Source organism: Xenopus laevis, chromosome 6L (assembly GCF_017654675.1).
Source record: "Xenopus laevis strain J_2021 chromosome 6L, Xenopus_laevis_v10.1, whole genome shotgun sequence".
NCBI lineage: Eukaryota > Metazoa > Chordata > Amphibia > Anura > Pipidae > Xenopus > Xenopus laevis.
Genome location: NC_054381.1, coordinates 116,896,097 through 116,909,447, shown reverse-complemented (window position 1 = coordinate 116,909,447; position 13,351 = coordinate 116,896,097). Strand labels below are relative to the sequence as shown.

General features: G+C 39.1%; 1 protein-coding gene across 3 annotated transcripts in view; it reads left to right on the top strand.

The window, feature by feature from the left end:
• The window catches only part of znf521.L (zinc finger protein 521 L homeolog), a 243,959-nt gene extending 237,683 nt beyond the window's left edge, over positions 1-6,276 (top strand). For all 3 annotated transcript variants that reach the window (XM_041566403.1, XM_041566402.1, XM_041566406.1), the window contains one exon: positions 5,392-6,276. In XM_041566403.1, the coding sequence (XP_041422337.1) occupies positions 5,392-5,421 (30 nt within the window). In that variant the 3' untranslated portion in view covers positions 5,422-6,276. The remainder of the gene's footprint in view (positions 1-5,391) is intronic.
• Positions 6,277-13,351: the final 7,075 nt, after the last annotated feature.

The window sequence follows — 13,351 nt, the reverse complement described above, 5'->3', positions numbered from 1 at the left end:
CCCACTGAGCATGTGAGTGTCACAGACACTTTCCAAGATGGTGACCCCCTGTGACAGGTTTGAAGTCCTGGATAATTGCTGCTATTGACAAGCTGAAACTTAAGGCTGATGCTATAAGTTCTATATATGAAATATGACATTTTTATCCATATTCAATTTTAGGTTTTAGTTTTCCTGCGTCCACAGGCGCTGACTATGGGGCATGGTGCAAGTTATGAAAAACATGGTGGCTTGTGCCTGTGTTTTGTCTTTTGCACCTTACCATGCAATCAGCAAATGATCCTTTATAAATATAGTCTAGTTGGGAGGGAATATATATATATATATATATATATATATATATATATATATATATATATATATATATATATATATATATATATATTATCCTTGTAGCTAAAGATTCTTTGTACAGTAGCATAGATTTTGGGAGCAGCACATTTAAAAAGTGTTCATGAATAAGATATAAAGTAAATGAATGTTTTAGGCCCTGTGCATACAGATTTTTCATGACTATGTTCTCTGTAAAAGAAAGAAAAGGGAGGAGAGGAATGAGTGTGCCAGACTTGGCTGATACTATACATTTTCTAATATGAAGGAGCCTTCACTCTCTATTTGGCTGGCTTTCTGTGAGCTATGTATATGGCTCTCCCCTGAGTGCAACTCCCTGAGGCTGTTAAAACCTGAGCTCACAAAAATGACATTTTGCTTTACTTTATCTGTCTGGTTAGATTTAACTGTTTTCATTTTCCCTGTTTGCAAAGGCTCCAGAACTTTTGTTCTGCTTTGTACCCATTTAAGAATTATACCGTAGAACAGAGGACGGAGCGAGAAAATCTCAATTAGAAAGTATAATTTAATAGAGCCCGTATTGAGCCGAATTCATCGATTAATGCGGATGATATAGCACTTTCATTGATTCCCAGCAAACGATTTAGCACTCGGAGCTCTAAGCCAAAAAAGCAGCTACAAAACTCAGTTTAATGCCGTCCTTGAGAATTCCTTCACAAAGAATTTCTTTGTAATGCTCAGGGAGTCGGCGGAACGCTGTATATGTCAGGCTGATCCCAGCGGATTGGATTTTGTACTCTTATAGCGGTTATGAGCCTACATTATATCCAAGGAGCAATTTTCCTTAGGGTGCCCAACTTGCTTTGTGTCAATATTACAGCGTTTTCAGTCACGTACAGTATATGCTTGTGGGAGCCGTGCAGGAGCCAGACTCATAATGGTCTGCATTCATTAATAAAGGCAGAAGCTTCTGTCCCTTCATTGCCCACAACAGGGACGTCTCTCTAGTCAGAAGGGACCTGTGCGCACACATTTAGAGAGCGCTTCATTCCGAGTGGGCAGAAGATGAAATGGAGGACTTGCAGGCATTTCCGAAAATCAGCCTTGTGCCTGAGCATAGCCATGACCTTAATGGGTCAGAGTAGAATGCAGGTCAAAAGACTTATTATCCAGACTGTTGGAAACCAATTGCTTTTGTAAGCGAGGGGTGGGGGGAGAGAGCGAGAGCTGAAAGGCTTTAAAGGCAGTATTGTGAGAAGGCTTTTGTTTTGCAAGACTGAGGGCTGCTTGTGTCAGAATAAATAATAATGGCAGGTCCTTTAGCGGGGATAGGTAAATCCATGCCAGCTTTTCCTGCTGCAGATGCTGTAGTTCTGCAGCAACTGAAGGCTTCTGATTCCATATACAAGGCTTCCTTTTGTAGTGTGAACATAGGGGCCCTCGGATGTGCAGGGTGCAATAATTAGTATAGCTGAATTATAGGTATTTCTGCTTCTAAATGAAATAAAGAACTAGCATGCTGCTCAGGTGCTGTCACCATCTGCTGAGTATAACCTTTACGTGTCGTCTTCTCTTCGACCCCATTGCGCAGGTAGATATGGTAATACAGCAGTGTATACAGGCTTGGGGTACACTCTCCTACATCCAAAACTATTTTTAGGGGTTGCAGTGGGTGACCAGCCTATATTGTGCCCCAAAAATATATTGCTTTTTATTTCAGAGAACGGGGATACAGCTTTTAGCTAATGGTGGAGAGAGGCAAAATAATGTTAGTAATAGGGATGCACCGAATGCAGGATTTGGTTCAGGATTCTGCCTTTTTTCAGCAGGATTCAGATTCGGCTGAATCCTTCTGCCCGGCTGAACCGAATCTGAATCTTAGTTTGCATATACAAATTAGGAGTAGGGAGTGAAATTGCGTGACTTTTTGTCACAAAACAAGTAAAAAATGTTTCCCCTTACCACCCCTAATTACAATATACAAATTAGGATTTGGTTCGGTATTAGGCCAAATCTTTTGTGAAGGATTCGGGGGTTCAACGAATCTAAAAAACTGAATTTGGTGCATCCCTAGGTAGTAATACATTACATTGGGTCTCTCCAACCTGTCATTTCCAGCTGTTGTAGTATAACTCCCAGTATCTAGGAATGCTGGGAGTTATATAGTGAATAAAGTACCCCCTCTTATAAAATATAAGGATATTATACGTTACCGAGGAGTTTCATGACCATATAAAAACATAAGGCTGAAGTCCAAATGTTTTATACAGGTCATGGAACTCCAAGGTGACTTCTAATATCCTCATAGTTTACAACAGGGGGTACACTATTTATTATAATACACAAGGTTCAGTGAGTCATGTGACAGAAATGACATCACTAAGCTCCGACTATAACCAATGACATCACTAAGCACCATTTATAAGGATATCATTTCATGGCTCTTGTATATTATATTTTGATAACAGCCGAACAGGCATATGTTTGAAAATAAGATATAGTGCCCCAAAACAGTCTAAACGTATAAAGTAGCTTGGCCTGAACTGATTCTGCTCAGTGATTCTAATTCATGAGGTGCAGCCTGTGTCTTACAGAATATACCTGGGCTAACCCTGGGCTACCATAGGGATTGGGGTGATGGTCTCTTTAGACACCCATATCTTTGAATTGGAGCCCCGTTCTACATAGTTTTAAGGGCTTCTCATGGTGGCCCTAGATTTCCATCCATAATGGATGGAAAATTCCATCCTATTGTTTTTGTAAGAGTTTATTGTAAGAGTTTAGTTGTGCAGCCAGTGACACAGGGTATGGTGGGTGTGAGGGATGGAATCTGCTTGATTTCCCAGTGAAAGTGCCATCCTGCTGCTGCCATCTTGTATTCTCTTTGACTTGAGCAGCTGTCATTATGCATTGCTAATGTCACCTTATCTGGTATAACAGTATATAGAGAAAACAACTCAGATCACTGCATTTCTCTTGTGACTTTGAGTTACTTCTCTCAGTTGTTGCATGTTAAGCATAGTGATCTTGGCATAGAATGAGATGATGGCTCAGATAAAGAGCATCACATAAACAAAGATGGGACTATAAAGAGATCAACACCCGCGGGTGGACACAGTATGTGGTGTAAATCCGATTACTGGGCCTGACAAAGATAATTGTTGTGTCTATACCCCTCCAGCTTGGAATGACAACAGCTTTCTGCTTAAGGCAGAGACACACGTGGAGATTTAGGGAGATTGTCGCCTGGCGACAAATCGCCTCTTCTTCGGGCGACTAATCTCCCCGCAATGCCTTCCCGCCGTTTAGAATCTAAATCGCTTGCTGGATGACACTCGGAGTACTTCGTTTCCCAAAGTCGCCCAAAGTTGCCTCACGAGGAAACTTCGGAAAAAGAAGCCGGCGGGAAGGCATTGCGGGGAGATTAGTCGCCCGAAGAAGAGGTGATTTGTCGCTGGGCGACTAATCTCCCTGAATCCCCACATGTGTCTCTGCCCTTACAAGGGGCAAAATAGCAATAAACAGCAATAACAATGATCTACAGTCAGCTTTGGTCAGACAAGTGAGCACAGTTTTGAATAAACCTGCATGGAGCATTATACAACCAATGTCTGACATAGACCACTTTATTCTAAGCAATGATACCATGTCTTTGTATTAAAGGTTATTCCAACGGTTAATTAAAGGGGTGGTTCACCTTTACGTTAACTTTTATTATATTATAGAATGGCTAATTCTAAGCAACTTAGAATTGGCCTTCATTTTTTTCTTTTTTATAGTTTTTGAATTATTTTCCTTTTTCTTCTTACCAGCTTTGAAATGAGGGTCAAACGCTCTGTAAGGGCGGAGACACACGGTCAGATTCGGGGGGATTAGATCATGAGAGAAGTTCGGGCGACTTCAGAAAACGAAGTGCTCCGAGTGCCATCCCAGCCGGCTATTTACATTCTAGCGTGCAGGGAAATGGCAGTTCTGGGAGATTAGTCGCCCCGAAGAGAAGGAGATTTGTCGCCGGGCGACTAATCTCCCCGAATCTGACCGTGTGTCTCTGCCCTAAGGGTAAGGGCACAACTGGAGATTCGGGGAGACTAATTTCCCCAAACTGCTTCCCCGTGTCTTCTGCCTGCTTCAATGAAAAAACTCCTGCAGCAATGCACACGCGGCGCTTCGATTTCCGTAGTCGCCCGAAGTTTCCTCGTAGTTCGTGGAGATTAGTCGCCCCCCAAAGAAGAGGCAATTAGTCGCTGGCGTCTAAATCTCCCCGAATCTCCAGGTGTGCCCTTACCCTTAGGCTATATATTTATTACTCATCTTTCTATTCAGGCCTATTAATATTCCAGTCTCTTATTTAAATCAATGCAGTGGTAACTATAGAGTAAAGGGGGTCTGTTTACTGTATAGCATCCAAATCCCCCTCCGACTTATTTCTTTTAATTGACGCACTTGCATCTGAGTGGCCATGCGGTGGGGGGTTGCAGAGAGGCGCGAGCAGGAGTGTCTATGCGCACCCTCCCAAAATGCTCTTGTTGCACCGAAAATGCTCTTGTTGCACCCGTGCATGTTTGCTAGGGTCATTTGGACCAGATTGCTGCTTAATAAAAAGCTAAATATCTCAAAAACCACAAATAACAAAAAATGAAAACCAATTGCAAATTGTCTAATCATATCACTGTCTACATCAGGGGTCCCCAACCTTTTTTACTCGTGAGCCACATTTAAATGTAAAAAGAGTTAGAGAGCAACACTAGCATGAGAAAGTCCAGCGGGATGTCAAATAAGGCCTTTGATTGGCTGTTTGGTAGCCCCTATATGGACTGGCAGAATACAGGAGACTCTGTTTGGCAGTACACGTGGTTTTTATACAACCAAAACTTGCCTCTAAGCCAGGAATTCAAAAATAAGCTCCTGCTTTGAGGCCACTGGGAGCAACATCCAAGGGGCTGGAGAGCAACATGTTGCTCGCGAGCTACTGGTTGGGGACCACTGGTCTACATCATACTGAAAGTTAACAACCCTTTTAAATCTACTTTAATATCAGAACCAGGTTATCCCTAGGCTGGTTATACCAATACTAATGTTTCATTATTTGCTTTCTTTCAGAACCACACAATGACCCAGCACAGCAGCTAGTGCCGAAACCGGATCATCGAATGATTCTCTGGTGGAACAGAAAAAAAAATAAAAAAAAGGAAGAAAATGAAGAAAAAGGGAACATGTTTTATTCTTTGCACGAAACATTGATTGTTCTTGTATATTAATCCAAACATTGTATTTTACCATAAAACTTGTATTAATGGATTGGATGTTCATGTGTTTGGACTTTTGAGCACCGGATCAAATAATTGTATATACAGTGTTGCACATGTATTATTCTGTTCAATACTTAAATGGTCTTCTAAAGACAGCCGACTTGGGCCCTATTCAAAGAAAGAAGTTGAGAATCCGTTGTGGAAGAAGCGTGCATACTGCAAACGTGCATCTTTAAAGGAAGAGCAAGAAACAAGATTGTTATAATAAAGTCTGTATGGCTCCAAGCTTTCCTATGGGACTTGGTCTATACACCCAAACTTTAGTATACAAACAGCTATATATAAAAATCATTCTTTTTCTTTTTTATACTACAGCTGAAGATTCTTGCACAAGGAAAACCCTTTCTCACTACACAGAGAAGTATCTTGAATAAGGCCCATATAAATATATTTAAATATATATTTGTAAGCCTTGCAGTATGACAGATAGCATTATCATATATGCAATAGTTGTTATGTAGATTGTCCGAGACATTTCTCTTCTGAAACTATTTGAAGCTTTGTGTGTGTCGAAAAAAAAACCTTTTTTTTTTTTTCCTTAATGATTTCACACAGCCAAATCTTTGAATCCGTTCAACTAACCTGTATGTTACTGTTATTAATGTTTACTCTGCGGTCTGAACCTGGAGATTACTGGAATTGTTTTCCAAGAGAAAATAAATTCAATTTACCATTATGTGAAAGTGTTTTTCATTTTCTAGTTAGAGCCGAGCAAATGTTATCTGCGGCCTGCTCTGTAAATGAAACATGTGCAAAGATATTGTTCCCGATATCATTCTTCCTCGACTCTGCTCTGCAACTCTCATACAATTATACCTGCTGGCACCAACCATTGAAACTGATCATGTATTCCGAACTTCAGTTTATCTGCAATTTCACTAAACCAGCCAATGTGTAACTGCTAGCAATCACACTCGTAAAATATTACCGGATACATTCTGGGGAAGCCGAAATGTAATATTCCCCACATATGATTTGTGTCCGTTATCTGGGGCAAACCTCGTATAAGTAAAGTGCAAATTGTGAGCATTATTCAAAAACACTTTATTACTTGGTTCTCTTTCAGGGAGGGAAAATGTCATGTTACAGAGACGTGTTCATATTCAATTGTATTTAGCCTCCTAGTGACGCAATTAGGAATGCACCGAATACAGGATTCAGTTTTGGATTCGTCCAGGATTCTGCCTTTTTCTGCTGGATTTGGATTCGGCCGGATCCTTCTGCCCGGCCAAACAGAATCCCATTCTATAGGTATGGTGACTTTTTGTCGCAAAACAAGGAAGTAAAAATGTTTTCCCCTTCCCACCCCTAAGTTGCATATGCAAATTTGGTTTGGTATTCGGCAGAATCTGTCGCAAATGATTCAGGGATTCGCCCGAATCCAAAATAGTGGATTCGGTGCGTCCCTAGATGCAATAGACTTAAACCTTTTAAAGGAGGCTCATGGGCTAATAGCTTTACTTTTTATTGTTGTTATTATTAAAGGCGGACTATAGCAAAAATTAATATTAATAAAATATTCTGCATTTTTTCTGAAATAATTGAGTTTATATTCAATGTCCCTCTCTCAGCATCTGTTTCTCTTCATTCTCTCTTCATTCAGGAGTTGGGTGTCAGATAGTCATTGACAGTTAGATCCAATATAGGGGGGCTCCCTTTCCTATCAGATGTATTAGAGCTCACTCAACTAATTGATTCCAGTACAAACAAAATCTGACAAAATAACTGCCTTTTTCACAAATTTTGCATGTAGAGAGACAGGATTTCTTTTAAAGGAGGCTCATGGGCTAATAGCTTTAATTTTTATTGTTGTTATAATTAAAGTGGAACTATAGAGAAAATTAATTTTATATAAGCTCCCCCATACTGAAGAAACTTTGTAAATACAATCAATTAAATATTCTGCATTGTTTCTGAAATAATCAAGTTTATCTTCACTATCCCTCTTTCAGCCTCTGTTTATCTTCATTCACTCTTCATTCAGGAGTTGGGTGTCAGATAGTCATTGACAGTTAGATCCAATATAGGGGGGCTTCCTTTACTAGCAGATGTATTAGAGCTCACTCAAGTAATTGATTCCAGTACAAACAAAATCTAACAAAATAACTGCCTTTTTCACAAATTCTGCATGTAGAGAGACAGGATTTATTTTAAAGGAGGCTCATGGGCTAATAGCTTTAATTTTTATTGTTTTTATTTTTATTAAAGGAGAACTATAGAAAAAAATTATTTTATATAAGCTTCCCCATACTGTAGAAACTTTGTAAATACAATCAATTAGATATTCTGCATTATTTCTGAAATAATGAAGTTTATATTTACTATCCCTCTCTCTGCATCTGTTTCTCTTCATTCTCTCTTCATGCAGGAGTTGGGTGTCAGATATTCATTGACAGTTAGATCCAATATAGGGGGCTCCCTTTCCTAGCAGATGAATTAGAGCTCACTCAAATAACTGATTCTAGTACAAACAAAATCAAACAAAATACCAGCCTTTGCACAAATTCTACATGTAGAGAGACAATAGTTTCTGGTGATTTAAATATAGTGCGCTCTAATACATCTTCTAGCAAAAGGAGCCCCCCTATAAGATATATTGGATCATTCATCTGACACCCAACTCATGAATGAAGAGAGAATGAAGAGAAACAGATGCTGAGAGAGGGATAGTGAAGATAGACTAGATTATTTCAGAAACGGTACAGAATATTTAATTGATCGTATTTAGAACGTTTCTTATTTCAGTTTGATGAAGCTTATATTAAATTTTCATTTTCGTGATAGTTCCCCTTTGACGTACAATCAGCTTTCATCTTCAACAGTAAAGGAGAACAAAAGTTCCAATCCAAGGGTCAGTGCCAGTCAGTGCACTTACAGCAGACGGAGAGGATCTACTTGGACCGGCTTTTTTTCTTGCAGGTGGAGAAACATCCTTGTGTCCCATCAGCCTCGACCCTCATAAAGAGCTCTGCTGCTGCATCTTATTTGAAAATAAGCAAACTCATTTCTATACATCTGTCTTTTTTAATAGATGTAACCATAGCAACAGTGAATACATTCAAAGCAAAGCCATGCTTATCCCATTAGGATCATTAAATAGACACGGCATAAGTATAATGCTTGGTTGGAGATTTCGTTTCTTATAGGGAGTAACTGGCCTGGTATAATGAAATCAGAAAATGAAGAATCTCTAATAAAACCTTGTCAGTATTTCATTCCGAGAGAGGGTTGCACGTAGGAGTTATCACGTGTGGATGCTGATTCTTGTATCTGCTGCCCCTACATTTATATGTATTTATACGTATCAGCACATTTAATCACATAACCAAACACTTTGATGAATATTGGTTGAGAAACTCTTCTAAATTATTTAGGAAATATGACACAATATAACATCTCCCACATTGTATGAAAAGTCTCCTGGTGTGAATCACTCGCTCTACGTGCTCTTACAATTCTTATTAGTGATCTAGGAACAGAGCCTTTACTTTGTAGCGTCTCACTTTATAACTTCTAGGTGGAGGCCGCTACATCTAAATCTAAATCCCACATTCCCAACGAGGGGCACCTGCCTACGGACTCACTGCTGATTTCTGTAATATTCTATCATAACCATCTGCCTTTAATTATAGTTATAGAGAAAATTGTGTGTGGGCTTCCACCACCTTGTGTAACTTTGTGAGTTGAGTGCAAAGCAGTTCAGAAACCCTTTCCTGGTGTTACAAAGACATACAAGAAAAAATACTACTGCTGCAGTACCTCTTTGTTGCAAAAAGTGAAAAGTTGGATTTATTAGGTCAGACAACCAACCAATGTTTCGGGCTTACGCTCGGCCTTTAGTCAAGCTTTTAATTATAGTCATAGTATGGGTATTTATATTGGTCTTTCTTGCAGAACACTATACTATAGGCAGAAGCATGTAGGATATTATCAAATGAAGGAAACGATATGAACACATATATGATCTATGTATATTGTTAATATTGTTAGTACATCGCTACGCAATATGATGGCGCTATATAAATACATGTTAATAATAATAATAATAACAATATTTATGTACAGGTATGGGGCCTATTATAGAGAATGCTTGGGACCTGGGGTTTTCATTGCATACCATAAGATACTGACACCAAAAAATAACCTTTTTTACTATCTACAATACATAATATTTGTGCAGCAGTAGTCAATTAGCATTAGAAACTCTAACTGACAGGTTAAAGGAGAATTCAACCCTTTACTAAAGACACCTCTACCCTCCTCCCCGCAGCCTAGCTGCTAACCCTGGGAATTCAGTGATTCAGGATTCAGTGATCGCAGTTCACGGCAGCTATCTTACAGGTCTTCATGTCTTCTCCTGGCACTTCGGCAATTTCCATCTATTACAGCATATGCGCAGTTGTCGTGAATCAGAAATTATTCCATCTGTGCAGGCACTGCCGGTCTCAGTGTCAGATTACCGAAGACCCGGAAGATGGCTGCCATAAACTTTGATCCCTGAATCTGCACCGAGGGGTAAGTAAAACTTTAGGGGCATTTCCCCGGGGTACCATCGAGGCTGGGGGGGGGAGGAATTAGGGGTCTATGTAGGGTAGGGTTTTTTTTAGTTAAGGGTTAAATTCTCCTTTAACCGGAGTTTCTAATGGTAACCGACTACTGCTGCACAAATATTGTGTATTGTAGATATTAAAAAAAAAGGTTATTTTCTGGTGTCAGTATAAGGTATGAATATCCAATGAAAACCCCAGGTCCCAAGCATTCTGTATTATAGGGTAGGGGGTAGGGTTTTTTAGTTAAGGGTTGAATTCTCCTTTAAGAAAGGAGGCAAAACAGTCAGGTTTTGGAACTTCAAGTAACAATTTACAAAAGCAGAACTATCAGCTAAAAACGATCAAGGTGACCCATAGGTAACATTACTTAGATTAATATTTTGAAAAGTAAATTTTTAGTGTCACTATCACTTTAAGAAAATCATGTAAAAATTCAATAAACCCAATAGGCTGGTTTTGCTTCCAATAAGGATTAATTATATCTTAGTTTGGATCAAGTACAAGGTACTGTTTTATTATTACAGAGAAAAAGGAAATCATTTTTAACATATTGGATACATCTAAAAGTCTAGTGAAGGAGACGGCCTTTCCATAAGTCAAAACTTTCTGGATAATGGGTTTCCAGATAAATACCTGTATCTTTATCACAGTACTTGTATAGGCACTGCTACACATTGTTATAATACACGCACAGCCATTCAATCTTTTTAGGAAACTTTTTTAAACAAATCTGTTGAACTAGATGAAAGAGACCAGTTGAGCCTGTTTGATCAAATTGGCCAAAATTGATATTTACAGTTTTTTTTCCAGGGATTTGATCTCTCAGATACCCAAGAGAATGACTGATTTTATACAGTATATCAGAGTCCATACATTTCTAGTTAATTCTATTTTATTATTATATTATATTAATATATATGACTATTGATAAATTCTGATTGCATCTGATCTATTTGAATCAATTTATTCAATCAAATTTATTATTTGCAACTGTAAATCACAAACATCTATCCATGATGATCTGTAGTTAATCTTAGGGGGGCTGTTTAATGAAATTCTAGATTGTTTTCTTTTCTCCATGAAAAATGCAAATCAAAAAAATGAAGGTGTTAATCGATTTTCAACTTTGTTGCAGTCCTTATGACCCAATGTGGGTTGCCCTGATATTCATATGTAAATACATTTATGTGCTTTGCATTCTTATCATACATTTGGGCTTTACATTTGTAATTGGAGATGGGGAACTTAATGGCTTCACAACAAATGTTTTATCAGACTTGAGGTATGGAGATCCAAATTTTGGAAAGGTCCCTTATCTGGAAAACTCCAGTTCCCAAGCATTCTGGATCATTTATCCTTTTTAGATATTTAGAGACCCCTGTCTGCTGACATGTAACTGAAGTATATGTATGTATATTTGACATATAGTTATAGTTATTTATATACCACTACTTGTACACACAGCACTATACAGCAGTACAATACATTCATAGAACAGTTACATTCAAGTTTAAGAACTAAGGGGCAGATTTACCAAAGGGCGAAGTGACTAATGCTAGCGACTTTTCTCCAGAAATCACATCCGCAGGGACATCGCCAATTCACTAACAGGCGCTGGCTTCAATCTGCTAGCGAAAGAGATGGTCGATATCGTTCATTCGAACTCTGTCGCCAGGTGACTTTTCTATCTGGCAAAAGGTCGTAACTCTGCAAATTCAGCGCAGATTTTACTGAACTTTTGCCAGAGTTGCCTTCGCCACCTCAGACCAGGCAAAGTGCTATAAAGCAGCTAGATCTTCCTCAATCTTCTGTCACTTACATTATGTCCTGCGTGCGGAAAATGCATTCAAGTTACAAAAACGTTGGCGACTTTTTGTTTTTTTAAGTGGGATTGGCTGCAAAAGTCCTGACTTAAACCTGACTTTGGGTAACCGGTTTTCTCCAGACATTTCATAATATTAATTTTACAGTGGGCTCCTGAGTAGGGCATTATATTAACTCTCTTGTCTTTATTAAGTTCCCTGGACATTTGTAATAAAAAGTGGTAACTTCAAGCATTAGCACCAACTATTATAATAAAGTCGTCCGTAAGACTTTAAATTTCCCGCTGTATGCAAATTGACCAAAGCGCAAGATCACTACCTAATTTTTGCTAGACGCAAACGAACGGTAGCGCATATTCACTATGAGCAACATCGCATATTAGCTAATAAATGTAGTGGTAGTGAATTTGCGCCTGACGAAGTCGCGCGATATGTGCGAATCGGTCGCTGGCGACAATTCTCCCTTTAGAGAATCTGCCCCTAAGTGTTAAAAAGACAAGAGGAAAGCGGTCTCTGCTCCATAGAATTTACAATCTAAGTGGGTGGGTAAATTACAGACACCAAGGATAATAACTACTGCAAGTTATAGTGGTTGTCACTGCCTCTTATATCAATGTAATAAAATAATATTAACGTAACATATACTCTACTGCAAACCAACCAACTTCAGCAAATACCCAATTTCAGGTCACCTGTATAGTAAGGACAATAAACAATGTTATCCAGTAGGGCTGTCAAATTGTTAGGGAGCCCCTAGTGTGTGTGATTGATAACTTCCCTGAAGTGCACTGGCCCAGGTACATTTCATTTGCCCCTTGTACTGCCGGATTCTAACCCCACCTTTATTCACATTTGAAGTTATGACAAAGTAGATTCATGAGATCTAGTGATCGTTTGGTGTCACCTGACATATGGGAAGTAATAACATATAGACTGGGACAGTGAAATAAAGTCTAATCCATTAAACAACCCCAGTGCTAAAAGTAAAAGTAACACAGCCTTTTCCCCCAGTGACCCAGGAGTAATAGAAGGAAGCAACACTCCTGAAAGCAATTATTCCGTGGATAAGCTCTTGCATACACAAATGAGTCAAATCCATTTACTGTTCCTGGAACAGAGAGGCATTTCAATTCACACACAAACACACACAATGTTTTATAGTGTTTTTAATCCATGCTTTTCTTTTTCTCTTGCCACATGCTGGAGATCTGTATGTGAGGGAGGGGGTGGGGTTCAATGTTGTGCAGGTATAAGGGTAGGACTACATGAACGATTCCGGCGCGATCCAATGCGCTGCGACAAAACGCATGTGACTTGTCGCATGCAACAAAAATAAGGTAAGTAATAGAATTGTGTTGCAGCATTGATCCGACGCAAC